General features: G+C 45.1%; 1 protein-coding gene across 5 annotated transcripts in view; it reads left to right on the top strand.

Annotated features, from left to right (window-relative positions):
• The window catches only part of FNTB (farnesyltransferase, CAAX box, beta), an 85,560-nt gene that overhangs the window by 24,358 nt on the left and 42,258 nt on the right, over nt 1–18,944 (top strand). For all 5 annotated transcript variants that reach the window (XR_003795761.1, XR_003795762.1, XM_029236571.1 and 2 more), the window contains exons 3-4: nt 8,213–8,285; nt 10,473–10,564. Coding sequence is in view for 3 of the 5 variants with exons in the window: in XM_029236571.1 (XP_029092404.1) it covers nt 8,213–8,285; nt 10,473–10,564 (165 nt within the window). In the remaining 2 variants the exon portion in view is untranslated. The remainder of the gene's footprint in view (nt 1–8,212; nt 8,286–10,472; nt 10,565–18,944) is intronic.

Below are 18,944 nucleotides of genomic sequence, written 5' to 3' on the forward strand. Positions count from 1 at the left end.
ACACACACACACACACACACACACACACACACACACACACACACACAGTCACATAAAATTTTTAAATTGTCAGGGGGTTCCCTGGTGACCTAGTGGTTAGGATTCCGGGCTTTCGCTGCCGTAACCCAGGTTCAGTTCCTGGTCTGGGAACTGAGATCCCTCAAGCTGTGCAGCATGGCCAAAAAACAAACAAACAAACAATTGTTTTTTTCTTGGGAAAAAGTAGCCTGGTGCTCCTTGTAAGGGGGAAATATTGATAATGCTAATAGAGCACTAAAGGTTAAGTGTTGGCAGTTGCTCTGAAGCCAAAATGCTCTGAGTTAAGCTCTCAAAGCAGTTTTCATACGGGCACCTGCTCAGCTTCCATGTTTTCTGCCATTTCGCTATGCGATGATACTTTAGCATTTTCCAAATCCTGAGCAGTTAAAAGATGTGGACCTTCATACTGTTGTTCTTTCCAAGGTTCATACAAGTAAGTTCATCTTCCCTCCCACCCTCTCTCAAGTGACTTACTGCTTATGTGCCAGAGGCTTACTTTTTGACTGGAGAAGCCCCTGGCTTTCGTTGGTTTAAAACCCTCCCAGCAGCCAACAATGGACTGAATCCCTGTTCTCTCATCTGTCACAAACAAAGGCATGAGTCTCAGGGATGGTCCACGTTTAGGGGGAGGGAGTGTGTTTGCTGTCATTCAGTTTGCTGTGTTCATTTAAAGTCATTCATTCCTTCACCCATTTGGCAACGGTATCTAGGGGCTCAGGCACTGCTGGGCTCTGGGAACAGGGTGAGCAAGGCTGACCCAGGTCCTGCTCCTGCTGGGCTCTCAGTCTCATGGGGAAGGTAGTTATTAAACCAGTGAATTCAAAGAACATAGTTACCAAGGGGGTGACTGTCTCTCTCTTTTTTTAAAATATAAATTTCTTTTATTTATTTATTTTTGGCTGCGTTGGGTCTTCGTTGCTTCTCCCTAGTTGCCGCGAGCGGGGGCTACTCTTCGTTGCAGTGCATGGGCTTCTCACTGCGGTGACTTCTCCTGTTGCGGAACACGGGCTCTAGGTGCGCGGGCTTCAGTAGTTGTGGCTCGCGGGCTCTAGAGCTCAGGCTCAGTAGTTGTGGCGCATGGGCTTAGTTGCTCTGCAGCATGTGGGATCTTCCCGGACCAGGGCTCAAACCCGTGTCCTCTGCATTGGCAGGCGGATTCTCAACCACTGCGCCACCAGGGAAGCCCAGAGGTAACTGTCTTAAGAAGGGAACGTGGCGCTCCGAGAGAGAGTAACAGGGAGGGTGTAAATTAGGTTGGATGTAAATTAGGGAAGGTGTCTCAGTCTATTTGGGCTGCTGTAGCAACTTCCTGTAGATTGGGTGACTTAACGTTTATTTCTCACTGTTCTGGAGCCTGGGAAGTCCAAGATCAAGGCACCAGCAGATGTGGTGTCTGGCGAGGACCCGCACCTCTGGTTCATAGATGGCATCTTCTCACTGTATTCTCACCTGGTGGAAGAAGCTCTCTGGGGTCTCTTTTGTAAGAGCACTAATCCCTTCATGAGAACTCTACCCTGACCACCTAATCACCATGCAGAGAGGTCCCCACCTCCTAATACCATCACACTGAGAATTAGGATTTCAACATAAGAGTTTTGGAGGGATGTAGACATTAAGTCTGTAGCAGAGGCCTCTCAGAGAAAGTGACTCTTAGGCTGAGACCTGGGGGGTGAGTAGGAATTGGCCAGTTTAGGAGGTGGTGGGACTTTTCCAGGCAGAGGGGAAACGTGAGCTACAGCTCTGAGACTGAAAAGAGCAGAGTGCAGCCCAGGCAGTGGGGCTGGAGCTTGGTGAGGGCATGGGACTGCACTGTACATGCTGCACGGTACACAAGTATTTCTAAGTTACTTCTCCAACAGTGGAACCAGGCTGCCAGTGCCCTAAATATATGCATTTATTTGGTCATTCCTGTGCGTCCCAGTCTCCCACCCCTCTCTCCGCAGCCACACAGATGCCCTCCTCAACCAGTTGAGCACTCGTGCCCTGCCGCGTGCCCTGCCGCGTGCCCTGCAGCGTGCCCTGCCACCCCACTCCTGCGCAGAGCCTGGCTTGTTCTGCTCCACCTGATTGAATGGCTTTGGGGCTGAATTATTCAGAAAGGAAAGGGAAAGAGCTCTAGCTTTTCTTTTCTAATGCCCTACACAGAAAAGAGTTTTAGATCTAGAGGTGACTTTAGAATAAAAGAATGGTAAGAGTATTAGTTTGCTAGGGCTGCTATAATCAAATACCACTGATGGGATGGCTTAAACAACAGAAATTTGTTTTCTTACAGTTTGGGAGGCTGGAATTCCAAGATCAGGGTGTTGGCAGGGTTGGTTTCTCCTGAGATCTCTCTCCTTAGCTTGCAGAGGCCGCCTTCTCACTGTGTGTTCACATGGCCTTTTCTCTGTGTGGACTCCTCCCCAGTGTCACTTACTCTTTCTATAGGATCACCAGGTCCCATTTAACCTTAAATACCTCTTTAAAGCTCCTATCTTCAAATGCAGTCACACTGGGGGTTAGGGCTTCAACATATGAAATTTGGGGATGGGGGGAGACACAATTTAGTCCATAACAGTAAGGCTCTTAGTACAGTCTCTGGCTGACCAAAAGAAACTGGATATATGTCCCTTCAATTTAAAAGAATCATAAACCTCAAAGAAGAAGTTAAAATTCAGTCAGCATTGTGGCCCTTGAAGCTCTAGATAAAGAAACATTTCCCGAGATTTTAGAATAACATTTACATATTAGCATTTTTGTGTGTGTGCTTGCATGCATGTGTACGTGTGTTTATGATTAAGTGGATGAAAGTGAAAGGACAGTTTCCCTTGTGGAAAAAGTCACGGAAAGAAATTTCTCTTCCCCTGCTTGTGGCTAAAGTTGGTCTTCAGATGAAGCCAGCTAAAGGAATTCACTAGTTCCCTCTTAGCAGGGCTCCCAGGGCCTGGCTATCTGTGAGTGAGGCTCGGGGTGGGAGGAGAGCTATTGGGGAGCCCCCTTTGGGCTGCCTCAGGTCCCACCTCTAGGGACCAACTCAGAGCTGCAGAAAAGGTGCCTGAAGCTTCTTTCAGTTAGATGTTTCTGGTCAGGTGAGGCTTCAGGTAGCTTCTTGTCACTTCAGGGTCCTGAGGAGTAGCAGAGTCTCTTCCTCCCTACACATAGAAAAGCCTTTGCCTCTGAGGTCTTTCATTTCTTAGGACGGACAAGCCCCTTGTCAAATGAGAGGAGTGAGAAGACAAGGGAAAGGGTTCATTCTCCAGGGTTGGTTTTTCCTTTTCCCCACAATAAGGGGAAGGATTTGTTTGTGGCTTAATTCAGCTCTCTAGAAATACCGAGTCCTCCAGGGAAGTTTAACCCCTGGCTGACAGGTCTCCTGCAGTGTGGCACGTGTGACCACACGAGAGACTGATGGGAAGCACCCCTGAGCCAGAGTGGATGCCATCTGCAATCTAACCAACCCCTCCTTGTCCTCTCTGCTTGCTCGCATTTTAACTTTCCCTTTGAGGTTTGTCATTCTTTTTAATTGACAGGACACGTACCCAGGGAGAAGTCTCTTTGGGCTAGTCAGAAACTGACGCTACCATTCCTCTATTCTTTCTCTTGTTCATTTGACAGTAAATGTTGAGAGCCTGCTCTGTGCTGGGCCCAGGTGCTGAAGCTAGATGCGAGCTCCCTTCACGGGGTTATAGGGTATGCAGTAGGCAGGCAGACCCAACAGGGAATTCCAGTCAGTACCTGGTCCCTTTCCCCAGCATTACACTTAGGATCACAAAATTTTATTCGCAAGAAACCTTTAATGCTGTCTTGCCCGACATTTTAAATGAGGTGGAAAGTGTTCTCGTTATTGGAACAGAGTATTTTCCCTTCTCTCCTCTGTGGCCTAGCATCCCAGGGTATTTGGCATATTCAAATTCCTCTGACTGTTTTTCAGACTGAAAAGAACTGACCTGTAGAAAACCCTCTGTGACCTGATCCTTTCATAGTTAGAAGTCAGGAGTTCTGCCTCCAAATTCTGTGCTTGCCCTCACCTGGATTGGGTTTCTCAGCCTCCTCTCACTTCTTGAGTGGGTCCCTGCCTGCCCTGTTAACGGTCTCCTGCGCCCTCCTGGTTTTTCTCTTCCATCACACCTATGCTGGCCACACTCAGCCTGCCCAGCCAGGGCCGGGCCGCGCGGTGTGCTCTCGTCAGCTGTCCGCTGATCTCATTCCGCTCCCTCACACCTCTACCTTTCTGCTCTTCCCGTCTTACGAGCCCTAACCGCAGTACCCCTGTCACTGCTTCTGCTAAAGGGCCCTAGCAAGATTGCCAAGAAAAAAAATTGTACAACAGTGCCTTCTGAATGGCTTCATCAAAAGCTTATACTCCTCAGCTTCAGCTGGGCCTTCACTCCGGTTTATCGTCCTTCATTCATCTTGTGTAGGTTTCCTAACATATTCCCCCTTACGGGCAACGCACACTCTCCCAGGTCTTGCCTCCTAATTCCTGAGAAAACCGAGGCCGTCCCACGTTTCCTTGGTTTCCCTCTTCCCCACTTCAGAGTCCTCTGTTTGTCTAACTTCACACTCTCCCATTGTTTCTGTCTCTGAGAATGTAGACTCATTCATTATTTTCAGACTCACCTCTCCTCCTGACGCCCTCACCTGAATACACCTCCAGTGCTTAAAGCCCACCTGTCCCTGTGCTCACTGAGCCCTGACCCCTGGACCTCCTTGAAAGAGAAATTGAGTCTGGCCATCTCTTCTTTATGATCTGGAATCTGCTCTTCTCACTCCCTGACTCTCTTGAAGGTCACCAGCCACTTTGTAGTTTGTCCTCTTTTTCCTCACTCTTACTGCACTGTTTGCCGCTGTTAAAAACCTCCGTGAGGGCTTCCCTGATGGCGCAGTGGTTGAGAGTCTGCCTGCTGATGCAGGGGACGCGGGTTCGTGCCCCGGTCCGGGAAGATCCCACGTGCCGCGGAGCGGCTGGGCCCGTGAGCCATGGCCGCTGAGCCTGCGCGTCCGGAGCCTGTGCTCCGCAATGGGAGAGGCCGCAACAGTGAGAGGCCCGCGTACCGCAAAAAAAAAAAAAAAAAAAAAAAAAACCTCCGTGAAATTCTCTCCTCCTGCTCTGCCTGTGAGCCGACACTGCCTTTGTCCTTCCTCTGCTTGTGTACTGCTCTTTACTTCTCTCCTCTGGCTCCTGGTCCTCCAAGCCCTTAAAGATGGGTCTTCCCTCAGTTCTGCCTTCAAACTTTTCTCTCTGCTCTGTCCTCTACTCCTGCAGCTTCACCTGTCACCTGCTTGCAGATAAATGATTCCCAGTTCATCTGTGTCACCTGGATCCCTCTCCAGAGTCTCACATGTGTTTCCAGCGATGTGACTGACATCCCCACCTGAATACATTTCCAGTGCTTTAGCATCCACCTGTCCACAGTCAGCTTGTCTTGGGCACCGTGCTAGGTGGAGCCCTCAGAACTCTAAGTTCTTCCCACCTGGTTGACTCTTAATAGCATCTTGCCCTGTCTTCCCACCTCATCTCTCTCCCCACTTACTGCTTTCACCAGTACAGTTTGTAAACACAGATTGAATACCTACTGTGGTCAGATAATTTTTCTAAAGCACAGTTCTGGTCATTTTTCCTCAGCTGAAAACCCTCAGGGTTTTCCTTTGCCTATTTTTTTAAATTGAGGTATAACTGACATAACATTATATTCATTTCAGGTGTGCAACGCAATGGTTCAATATTTGTATGTATTGCAAAATGGTCACCACAGTAAGTCCAGTTAACATTCAGCACCATATATAGTTATAAATTCTTTTTCTTGTGTTGAGAACTTTTGAGACCCACTCTCCTAGCTACTTTTAAATAGGCAGTACAGTATTATTAACCATATCACTGTGCTGTACATTACATTTTCATGACTTATTTATTTTATAACTGGAGGTTGACCCCCTTCACCCATTTCACTGCCCTCCCCCTTCACTTCTCACGTCAGGCAACCACCAATCTGTTTTCTGTATCCACAAGCTCAGGGCTTTTGTTTGTTTTTTTTTTTGGTGGAAGCCCTAGAGTGCCACATATGAGTGAGATCGTCCAGTATTTATCTTTTTCTATCTGACTTATTTCACGTAGCATAATGTCCTCAAGTTCCATCCATGTTGTTGCAAATTCCCTTTGCGTATTAAATTGAGTTAAATTCCTCAGCTGGCATCCCAGATCCCTGTAAAAAGGGCCTCTTGACCATTCCTCTTTCATTCCTAATAGCCAGGCCAAATCCCCGACCTGCACTCCCTCTGCACACTTTATCCCTGTCTGCATGGTATAGTAGCCATTAGCCACTTGTACCTGTTTAAACGTAAATTAATTAAAATTAAATAAAGTTTAAAATTCAGTTGCTCAGTCACACTAGCCACATTTCAAGTGCTCAGTATGCACATGTGGCTCGTGGCTACCTATTGGACAGCACAGGCAAAGACACTTCCATCATCACTGGAAGTTCTTTTGGACGGCCCTGGTCGGTTCCTTTTGTTTTTGTTCCTTCTTGGCTAAACTGTCCTCCCACCAACTCCTCCCTTCCTCTGCCTGTTACAATATTCTCCTTCTTCCAGGGCCCCTACCTCAAATTCCACCTGTTCACACAACCTTCCCTGATCGTTGTTTTCTGAATGAGATGCCCTCCCCCAAACCCTTTAGAGCTTCTAGTATTTTATCTGTTTTCCCTTTATGAAACCTACCCAGGTTTGCTCATATTGTAACCGCTTATGTCCTTATCTCACTTCCAGTACTGAATTAGACGTTTTGGAGTAAAGACTACGTCTTCTTGACACAGTACAGTGGGAGTTCAATAAACAATTGTTGAATTGAATACCTAGGAAAGAGACTGGCTCTTCTTTCACTTTATTTCTGGGATCAGCAAACACAGTGAATGTCTTAAATTCTTTACTTTTTTCTTTCCTTCCGTAATCACACAGACCCCCTCTGTCAGACCCAGCGAGAAGTGCAGCCCCTGTCCTCTGCCTGCCTGTGCAGGTGGCCATGGCCAGCACAGTCCATCTTAGAGCCAGTGTTGCTGACATCAGGGCCGAGGAGAGCGACTGGCTGCAGAATACACACATGATCCTCAGGCCAGGGCTGTGGGTCAGCACGTGGGAGGTGGAATTTCGGGGAGGGAATACTAGACGGATGAGTGAGGGGCAGGCAGGGTACAAAGCACAGACTTCAGAGAAGTGACCCCAGAAGAAATGACCAGAACGACAGAGGCTAACCAAATCAGGGAAGTGGCGAGGCTCAGATTTAAATTGCTTACAGGATGGGGAGCCGCAAGGTGTCTGTTCTCAGCTAGACCCTGGAGGAACTTTCTGGGTGGTTTGTTACCGCCTGGCTAAGTGTGCTCACAGTGGCATTTCTAGCCCAAAGCTACCGGCCACGAAGGAGAGTTTGTTTTTAACATTTTATTTATTTTTTGTCTGCACGAATTTTTTATTTATTTATTTTTTTTGCGGTACGCGGGCCTCTCTCTATTGTGGCCTCTCCCATTGCGGAGCACTGGCTCCGGATGCGTAGGCTCAGCTGCCATGGCTCACGGGCCCAGCCGCTCCGCGGCATGTGGGATCTTCCCGGACCGGGGCACGAACCCGTGTCCCCTGCATCAGCAGGCGGACTCTCAACCACTGTGCCACCAGTGAAGCTCTGATTTTTAATTTTTTTAACATTTTATTTATTTATTTTTTGGCTGCGCCGTGTGTTTGTTGCGGCACGCCGGATTTTCGTTGAGGCATGCAGGATCTTTTGTTGCAGCGCACGGGCTCTGTGTTGGGGTCCAGAGGGCGTGGGCTCCACAGTTGGCAGCACGTAGGCTCTCTCTCATGGAGGCGCGCGAGCTCGGTAGTTGTGGCGCGCGTGCTTAGTTGCCCCGCGGCATGTGGGATCCTAGCTCCCGACCAGGGCTCGAACTCGTGTCCCCTGTATTGGAAGGCGGATTCTTTACCACTGCGCCACCAGGGAAGCCCCGCCCCAGGCACGTTAGGGACGTTCAGAGGCTGGGCTCTTTTCTCTGGTTTAGCCGCCCCGTGGAGCTAAAGAAGTTGCTGTTTTCTGCTCATTGACTGTGGGGGGATGACCAGAAGGTGTGAGTGAGTGTGTGCGTGTGTTCTGTAGTGGGGGAAGCCGAGGCTGTTAAGAGTAGGTTTACAAAGCTCTTTATCTTTCCAGGCTTATTTTGCAGAGGGAGAAGCACTTCCATTATCTGAAGAGAGGCCTCCGACAGCTGACAGATGCCTACGAGGTAAACACCTTGCCCAGGAGCTTTCTCTATCAAATTATCAGTCAGATCTTTCTCCTTTTTTACTGTTTGGATGTAAAAGACACTATGGGCTTGCCCTGTCGTAGATTCACTCACCATCCCGTGTGGCTCTGGTGAGAACTGGGTCCGCAGCAGCTCTGCCCCACAGAGCCGGGACTCCTACTTCCGAAAGGACAGAACCTGATCTCTAGTCTCGTCCTCCCTTAGAGCTGGTGGAGGCCCCAGATGGGGTGGGGCTTTCACCCCTATCGTGGCTGAGGGGGGTTCACATGGTGTTCTTCTAGACACCCCTTGACCGCTAAAAGGTGGTCTAGATACCTGTTCATCCCCACCCCTTGGCCCTGTAAGCTGATCTAATTTCTCTACTGGCCAAAGGACCAGTATATAAGTCCCTGCGGTTTAACACCGTAAAAGTGCCCACACGTGGAGTGGATCTTAAATCAATATTCCTTAGAGCCCTAGGGGTCCAGAGAGGGGCTCAGGGGAGGCCAGCGGAGGCGGAGGGGAGGGGTGTTGGGAATAGGGGTGAGTAGCAGCCAGAGGGTGAATGTGAACCAGAGGCCGCCAGTTTCCCTGCCCCACTTTACATAGAGCAGCTCTGCTTTGAATTTGCTTTTATTTGGGGGTTCTACATTTGATTATTTACAGTAGGAATTTGGACGTATAGACCCAAGCGGGTAGCATAAACGAGAGATGTGGGCTTGGTTGGGGGACGGTGCGTGGGGTGGAACTGAGGCAAAGCAGAGGACCCATGCTTTTACTCTGTTTCTGCCAGTTGCTGCCAAACAGCAGTGCAGACCCAGGGTTGCCAGATCTCTTCTTGTTTTTTCAAATGAAGCCAGAAATTCAGATTTCTCTGTGGATCTCTCAACACGTAAATGTTACAACCAATTCTAATTAAACAAACAAAACACTACAGGGAACAAGCAGTATGCATCCCTGGGTTACGTTTGGCCTGTGGACTTTCAGTATTCAATCCTCAGTGATTAGGGTCCAGCCAACCCTGATACAATTAATACCGTGACAGCTAACAATTCACTGAAGGGTGTGCTAAAAGCTTGCTGTTCATTGTCTCATTTAATCCTCACAGCTACTTCAGGGGGTAGGTAAGTCTTTATTTCTTCATAGATAAGGAAATAGGCATAGCAAGATTAAGTATTTGCTCAAAGGCACATAGCTAGTGAGAGGAGCAGCTGGCACTGAAACCCATAGCAGTGTCTTCTGTCACCACACCAGCTGCCCCCAGGTGGGGAGCTAGCACATTTATGTGCACATTTATGAAGAGGGCAGTTTGGGACAATGGAAAGAGCACTGGACTGAGAGTCTAGAAACCGGCAGTCTTATCTTATCTCTGACGTTTACTCTCTGTAATCTGGAAAATGTTCATCTCTCTGGATCTCATATATACACTTTGGATTTGTAAAACTGGGGCAGTAATACTGCCTGCCCGCCTAGCCTTGAATGCTTGAATATTTATGGCTTGAGTTAGGATCAAGACCTGCTCACATGTCACCTTTGGAAACCTTTCCCAGCTCCCCAGGCAGAGGTAGTCAGTTTCTTCCATGTGCCCATTAATAGCGTTTATCCAGGTATATGTATGCATTAGTTTTGTTCTGCCTTGTTTCAGAAAGACACTTGTACTTACATGTCTTTCTAATTGCCCTCTTCCTCTACAGAAAACCACACACATCCTAAACAAAGTATCTTAAGAGTAGGAACTGAATTTTACTCATTACTGTGCCCCCAGAGCTTGGCATGAGGAGATACTTACTGGATGAGTTACTCCAGGTAATCCCATCCTGAGGTTGTGTATCTTCTTGGGTCTGCACTGAGAAAATAGTAGCACTTAACTTTCTGGCATGTGAGAAGTCCTCTGCTCGGCTTCTTTGGATGTCTGTCAGGGAAGGACCCATTGGGTTCAGGTTAAACTCCTTTGTCCCATTGTCCTTTTCTCACATATGGTCATTTCAGCTCCTGGCTAAAGCCACCAGGCAAAGTGTCCTTCATTCACTGTTCAGAGGTTGTCCTCCTCCTCCTTGCCAGGCTGCCAGGAGGGAGACAGATGTCTCCCTTTTCACACTGAACAGTTGGAGACCCTGATGCCTTTTCAGCAGGGTCTTGGAACGATTCTGAATAAGGGGTGTGTTTTCTGCCCTGTTCCTTTTGCAGTGTCTGGATGCCAGCCGCCCATGGCTCTGCTACTGGATCCTGCACAGCTTGGAACTCCTAGATGAGCCCATTCCCCAGATGGTGGCGACAGAGTGAGTCTGGCTTTGGGGAACCTGGGGTGTTCTCTGAAATTGTATTTTGACTTTGGGGTTCTTTTTGTTTTGTTTCTGTTTTATTTATTTTGAATGAAAAACACAGAGCACTACAAAGAAACCGTTGCCCTTCTCTTGACCTCCAGTAACTTCCTGAAACTCTTCCACTTCAGAAGCCCATTGTATGCTCATGGGTAGAATAAGACTTTGAACTCCCAAGATAAGGATTCTGTTTCTTCTGTGGCCTTTTCTTTTGGCTCTTGCTCTGGTCTTTGAGAAAAGTCTTCATCATCAACTCTGGAGAAATATGATTTTGCCAGAAAGTACAGTATGCAATTGAATAGCTTCTGTGGGGAAACACGTGGCAACCCAATGGACAAAAATGCCTTTGCTTTCAGTAAACACCTCCATAGAAGTCCCTTCTCACCAATGCCTGGGAGGGACAGTATGGCTCTTGATGGCAGTGGATGTGTTACCGTCTTGGTGTACAAATGTCATGACATCGTTTTCCTAAGCTTCTGATTTATGGTTAAAGATCTAAGCAACTAGGATTCTTCCCAAAGTGCTGGTGCACATGGTGTCCTCAGTGTGGCTTCTCATCCTTAGACGCTCATCGTAGTTTGTATTTTAAAGAAGAAACTGATCATCACTCTAGTCTGAGGGGTACCTGAGGTAGCAGAGAGCTGCCAGGAATTGGATCTAATGCTCCAGTTCTCACTGAGAGAGATCGCATCCCCTCAGCAGCACCTCGACCTCATCTCTCCTGCTGCTGCTCCGGAGGGAGAGAGTCAGAGGGAGGCCCCTGAGCCAGGTTCATTTGCCCGCAGCACACAGGGGCAGCTGTGCCGGGATGCGTGGAGGCCAGCACATACCCCTCCCTGGCCGCAGTCCCCCTGCCTGGGTCACACTGTCAGGTCAGAAGAACAGAGCCACACATTGTCTCATTCATTCCGTCTTAACAATAACCTCTCATTCTTGCCTTCCTGGGCAGGGTGTCTTGTGATGAATGTGGATAGGGAAGATAATAAAGAATTAGGCCATTAACCCTTGTGATGTGTATGATGCTTTCAGAGGGAGAGGAAAAATATGCATTGTCTTCCACATCACAGAGCTGCTGCAAGCCTAGTTGCTTCTAGCTCTGGATGTAGAGTTGGACACAGTTTCTGCAGTAACAGGAATTTAATTGTCAAAATAAAGGCCTGTGTGTTTTTGAAATACCAGTTGGGGGTTGTGGATTGTTTGGGAAGTTCCCCCCGTCCTCCACATACACAATCAGGATGCACGCTGGGGGAATGGGAATGGGAAAGTCGTATGTGACAGAAGACAAAAGACATGGGAGGATTTTGTGAGTGAAGTGCAGATACCCCCTAAAGGAGCAGTGGTTTGGAGCAGGAAGGATGCCCCCTAGAGGTGGACGTAAACCGGTCTGAAGTGGGAAGATGGTGATAAGGGGCTTCCTGACGTGGAAAAACTCAGGTCAGCATCGATTTTAAGTTTTGTCCAGGTTGTATACTTGGTATTTTATATGTAAGGCTTTTCTGAGGGAATAAGTGTCAGAGCAGCTTTTGTGGCAACATCAGATAGGAAGAGAGGACCCCCTTAGAGGGCTTTTCACACTGAACGATTGGAGACAACCTAAATATCAACAGTCAGGGATGCTATAAGTGTAAAGTTTAGGTCAAGTATCTATGTTATGATACATACAATGAAATACTATGCAGCCACATAAAAATTTAAAAGTTAACAGGTGTTAAATAGACTTACTGTGGTGATCATTTCCCAGTATATACAGATATCAAATCATAATGTCAAATCATCTGAACCTAATATAATGTTACATGTCAATTATACCTCAATTAAAATTTTATATATATATATAAATGTGTATATTTGTATATAAAAATGTATGTATTTATATAGAAAGATATTTAAATGAGAAAAGATATTCATTTTTTATAGATTAAAAATAAAGGTGGTTCTATGCATAGAAAAAAACAAGGATATATACACATATGGTAGTAGTTATTTGTGCAGATGGTGGGGTTGAAGGTGATTTTTTTTCTTTTCTTTTTTAAGCTGATTTGCATTTTCTAAAATTTCTACAATGAAACTATTGTTTTGTAATTAAAAGAATGTTTTAAAACTAAAAAGCTGATTTGGAGGAGAGGAGAGGAAGATGGCGGAAGAGTAAGACGCGGAGATCACCTTCCTCCCCACAGATACACCAGAAATGCATCTACACGTGGAACAACTCCTACAGAACACCTACTGAACGCTGGCAGAAGACCTCAGACCTCCCAAAAGGCAAGAAAGTCCCCACGTACCTGGGTAGGGCAAAAGAAAAAAGAAAAAACAGAGACAAAAGGATAGGGATGGGACCTGCCCCAGTGGGAGGGAGCTGTGAAGGAGGAAAGGTTTCCACACACTAGGAAGCCCCTTCACGGGCGGAGACTGCGGGTGGCAGAGGGGGAAAGCTTCGGAGCCGCGGAGAAGAGCACAGCAACAGGGGTGCGGAGGGCAAAGCGGAGAGATTCCCGCACAGAGGATTGGTGCCGACCGGCACTCACCAGCCCGAGAGGCTTGTTTGAACACAGCCTGCAGGGTGTTAGTGCGCCACAGCTAGCCGGGAGGGAGTCTGGGGAAAAGTCTGGACCTGCCGAAGAGGCAAGAGACTTTTTCTTCCCTCTTTGTTTCCTGGTACGCGAGGAGGGGGGATTAACAGCGCTGCTTGAAGGAGCTCCAGAGATGGGCGCAAGCCACGGGTAAAAGCGTGGACCCCAGGGACAGGCATGAGACGCTAAGGCTGCTGCTGCCACCACCAAGAAGCCTGTGTGCGAGCACAGGTCACTGTCCACACCCCCCTTCCGGGGAGCCTGTACAGCGCGCCACTGCCAGGGTCCCGGGATCCAGGGACAACTTCCCCAGGAGAACGCACGGCACGCTTCAGGCTGGTGCAACGTCACGCTGGCCTCTGCTGCCGCAGGCTCGCCCCGCACTCCGTACCCCTCCCTCCCCCCAGCCTGAGTGAGCCAGAGCCCCCGAATCAGCGGCTCCTTTAACCCCGTCCTGTCTGAGCGAAGAACAGACGCCCTACAGCGACCTACATGCAGAGGCGGGGCCAATTCCAAAGCTGAGCCCCGGGAGCTGTGAGGACAAAGAAGAGAAAGGGAAATCCCTCCCAGCAGCCTCAGAAGCAGCGGATTAAAGCTCCACAATCAACTTGATGTTCCCTGCATCTATGGAATACCTGAATAGAAAACGAATCATCCCAAATTGAGGAGGTGGACTTTGAGAACAAGATTTATTATTTTTTCCCCTTTTCTTTTTGTGAGTGTTTATGTGTATGCTTCTGTGTGAGATTTTGTCTGTATAGCTTTGCTTCCACCATTTGTCCTAGGGTTCTATCCATCCGTTTTTTTTTTTCTTAAAAAAATTTTTTTTCTTAATATTTTTTATTTTAATAACTTTATTTTATTTAATCTTACTTTATTTTATTATATTTTATCTTCTTTCTTTCCTTCCTTCTCTCCTTCCTTCCTCCCTCCCTCCCTCCCTCCCTCCCTCCCTCCTTTCTTTCTTTCTTTCTTTCTTTCTTTCTTTCTTTCTTTCTTTCTTTCTTTCTTTCTTTCTTTCTACTTTTTCTCCCTTTTATTCTGAGCCGTGTGGATGAAAGGCTCTTGGTGCTGCAGCCAGGAGTCAGTGCTATGCCTCTGAGGTGGGAGAGCCAACTTCAGGACACTGGTCCACAAGAGACCTCCCAGCTCCACGTAATATCAAATGGCAAAAATCTCCCAGAGATCTCCATCTCAACACCAACACCCAGCTTCACTCAACGACCAGCAAGCTACAGTGCTGGACACCCTATGCCAAACAACTAGCAAGACAGGAACACAACGCCACCCATTAGCAGAGAGGCTGCCTAAAATCATAATACGTCCACAGACACCCCAAAACACACCACCAGACGTGGACCAGCCCACCAGAAAGACAAGATCCAGCCTCATCCACCAGAACACAGGCACTAGTCCCCTCCACCAGGAAGCCTACACAACCCACTGAACCAACCTTAGCCATTAGGGACAGACACCAGAAACAATGGGAACTATGAACCTGCAGCCAGCAAAAAGGAGACCCCAAACACAGTAAGATAAGCAAAATGAGAAGACAGAAAAACATACAGCAGATGAAGGAGCAAGATAAAAACCCACCAGACCTAACAAATGAAGAGGAAAAAGGCAGTCTACCTGAAAAAGAATTCAGAATAATGATAGTAAAGATGATGCAAAATCTTGGAAATAGTATAGACAAAATGCAAGAAACATTTAACAAGGACCTAGAAGAACTAAAGATGAAACAATGATGAGCAACACAATAAATGAAATTAAAAATACTCTAGTTGGGATCAATAGCAGAATAACTGAGGCAGAAGAATGGATAAGTGACCTGGAAGATAAAATAGTGGAAATAACTATTGCAGAGCAGAATAAAGAAAAAAGAATGAAAAGAACCAAGGACAGTCTCAGAGAACTCTGGGACATTAAACGCACCAACATTCGAATTATAGGGGTTCCAGAAGAAGAAGAGAAAAAGAAAGGGACTGAGAAAATATTTGAAGAGATTATAGTTGAAAACTTCCCTAATATGGAAAAGGAATAGTTAATCAAGTCCAGAAAACATAGAGAGTCCCATACAGGATAAATCCAAGGAGATATACGCCAAGACACATATTAATCAAACTGTCAAAAATTAAATACAAAGAAAACATATTAAAAGAAGCAAGGAAAAAAAAAGAAGCAGGGAAAAACAACAAATAACACACAAGGGAATCCCCATAAGGTTAACAGCTGATCTTTTAGCAGAAACTCTGCAAGCCACAAGGGACTGGCAGGACATATTTAAAGTGATGAAGGAGAAAAACCTGCAACCAATATTACTCTACCCAGCAAGGATCTCATTCAGATTTGATGGAGAAATTAAAACCTTTACAGACAAGCAAAAGCTGAGAGAGTTCAGCACCACCAAACCAGCTTTACAACAAATGCTAAAGGAACTTCTCTAGGCAAGAAACACAAGAGAAGGAAAAGACCTACAATAACAAACCCAAAACAACTAAGAAAATGGGAATAGGAACATACATATCGATAATTACCTTAAATGTGAATGGATTAAATGCTCCCACCAAAAGACACAGACTGGCTAAATGGATACAAAAACAAGACCCATATATATGCTGTCTACAAGAGACCCACTTCAGACCTAGAGACACATACAGACTGAAAGTAAGGGGATAGAAAAAGATATTCCATGCAAATGGAAACCAGAACAAAGCTGGAGTAGCAATTCTCATATCAGACAAAATAGACTTTAAAATAAAGACTACTAGAAGAGTCAAAGAAGGACACTACATAATGATCAAGGGATCGATCCAAGAAGAAGATATAACAATTGTAAATATTTATGCACCCAACATAGGAGCACGTCAATACATAAGGCAAATACTAACAGCCATAAAAGGGGAAATTGACAGTAACACATTCGTAGTAGGGGACTTTAACACCCCACTTTCACCAATGGACAGATCATCCAAAATGAAAATAAGTAAGGAAACACAAGCTTTAAATGATACATTAAACAAGATGGACTTAATTGATATTTATAGGACATTCCGTCCAAAAACAACAGAATACACATTTTTCTCAAATGCTCATGGAATATTCTCCAGGATAGATCATATCTCGGGTCACAAATCAAGCCTTGGTAAATTTAAGAAAATTGAAATTGTATCAAGTATCTTTTCTGACCACAACACTATGAGACTAGATATCAATTACAGGAAAAGACCTGTAAAAAATACAAACACATGGAGGCTAAACAATACACTACTTAATAACAAAGTGATCACTGAAGAAATCAAAGAGGAAATAAAAAAATACCTAGAAACAAATGACAATGGAGACACGACAACCCAAAACCTATGGGATGCAGCAAAAGCAGTTCTAAGAGTGAAGTTTATAGCAATTCAATCCTACCTTAAGAAACAGGAAACATCTCGAATAAACAACCTAACCTTGCACCTAAAGCAATTAGAGAAAAAAGGAAAAAAAAAACCCCAAAGTTAGCAGAAGGAAAGAAATCATAAAAATCAGATCAGAAATAAATGAAAAAGAAATGAAGGAAAGGATAGCAAAGATCAATAAAACTAAAAGCTGGTTCTTTGAGAAGATAAACAAAATTGATAAACCATTAGCCAGACTCATCAAGAAAAAAAGGGAGAAGACTCAAATCAATAGAATTAGAAATGAAAAAGGAGAAGTAACAACTGACACTGCAGAAATACAGAAGATCATGAGAGATTACTACAAGCAACTCTATGCCAATAAACTGGACAACCTGGAAGAAATGGACAAATTCTTAGAAATGCACAACCTGCCAAGCCTGAATCAGGAAGAAATAGAAAATATGAACAGACTAATCACAAGCACTGAAATTGAAACTGTGATTAAAAATCTTCCAGCAAACAAAAGCCCAGGACCAGATGGCTTCACAGGCAAATTCTATCAAATATTTCGAGAAGAGCTAACACCTATCCTTCTCAAACTCTTCCAAAATATAGTAGAGGGAGGAACACTCCCAAACTCATTGTATGAGGCCACCATCACCCTGATACCAAAACCAGACAAGGATGTCACAAAGAAAGAAAACTACAGGCCAATATCACTGATGAACATAGATGCAAAAATCCTCAACAAAATACTAGCAAACAGAATCCAGCAGCACATTAAAAGGATCATACACCATGATCAAGTGGGGTTTATTCCAGGAATGCAAGGATTCTTCAATATCAATCAACGTGATACACCATATTAAAAAATTGAAGGAGAAAAACCATATGATCATCTCAATAGATGCAGAGAAAGCTTTCGACAAAATTCAACACCCATTTATGATAAAAACCCTGCAGAAAGTAGGCATAGAGGGAACTTTCCTCAACATAATAAAGGCCATATATGACAAACCCACAGCCAACATCGTCCTCAATGGTGAAAAAGTGAAAGCATTTCCACTAAGATCAGGAACAAGACAAGGTTGCCCACTCTCACCACTCTTATTCATCAAACTTTTGGAAGTTATAGCCACAGCAATCAGAGAAGAAAAGGAAATAAAAGGAATCCAAATCGGAAAAGAAGAAGTAAAGCTGTCACTGTTTGCAGATGACATGATACTCTACATAGAGAATCCTAAAGATGCTACCAGAAAACTACTAGAGCTAATCAATGAATTTGTTAAAGTAGCAGGATACAAAATTAATGCACAGACATCTCTTGCATTCCTATACACTAATGATGAAAAATGAAAGTGAAATCAAGAAAACACTCCCATTTACCATTGCAACAAAAGAATGAAATATCTAGGAATAAAGCTACCTAAGGAGACAAAAGACCTGTATGCAGAAAATTATAAGACATGGATGAAAGTAATTAAAGATGATACAAACTGATGGAGAGATATACCATGTTCTTGGATTGGAAGAATCAAAATTGTGAAAACGACTCTACTACCCAAAGCAATCTATAGATTCAATGCAATCCCTATCAAACTACCACTGGCATTTTTCACAGAACTAGAACAAAAAATTTCACAATTTGTATGGAAACACAAAAGACCTCGAATAGCCAAAGCAATCTTGAGGGTGAAAAACGGAGCTTGAGGAATCAGGCTCCCTGACTTCAGACTGTACTACAAAGCTACAGTAATCAGGACAGTATGGTACTGGCACAAAACCAGAAAGATTGATCAATAGAACAGGATAGAAAGCCCAGAGATAAACCCACACACATATGGTCACCTTATCTTTGATAAAGGAGGCAGGAATGTACAGTGGAGAAAGGACAGCCTCTTCAATAAGTGGTGCTGGGGAAACTGAACAGGTACATGTAAAAGTATGAGATTAGATCACTCCCTAGCACCATACGCAAAAATAAGCTCAAAATGGATTAAAGACCTAAATGTAAGGCCAGAAACTATCAAACTGTTAGAGGAAAACATAGGCAGAACACTCTATGACATAAATCACAGGAAGATCCTTTTTGACCCACCTCCTAGAGAAATGGAAATAAAAACAAAAATAAACAAATGGGACCTAATGAAACTTAAAAGCTTTTGCACAGTAAATGAAACCATAAACAAGACCAAAAGACAACCCTCAGAATGGGAGAAAATATTTGCAAATGAAACAACTGACAAAGGATTAATCTCCAAAATTTATAAGCAGCTCAATAACAAAAAAACAAACAACCCAATCCAAAAATGAGCAGAAGACCTAAATAGACATTTCTCCAAAGAAGATATACAGACTGCCAACAAACACATGAAAGAATGC

Source organism: Monodon monoceros, unplaced genomic scaffold (assembly GCF_005190385.1).
Source record: "Monodon monoceros isolate NGI ecotype Baffin Bay Population unplaced genomic scaffold, NGI_Narwhal_1 Super_Scaffold_21, whole genome shotgun sequence".
NCBI lineage: Eukaryota > Metazoa > Chordata > Mammalia > Artiodactyla > Monodontidae > Monodon > Monodon monoceros.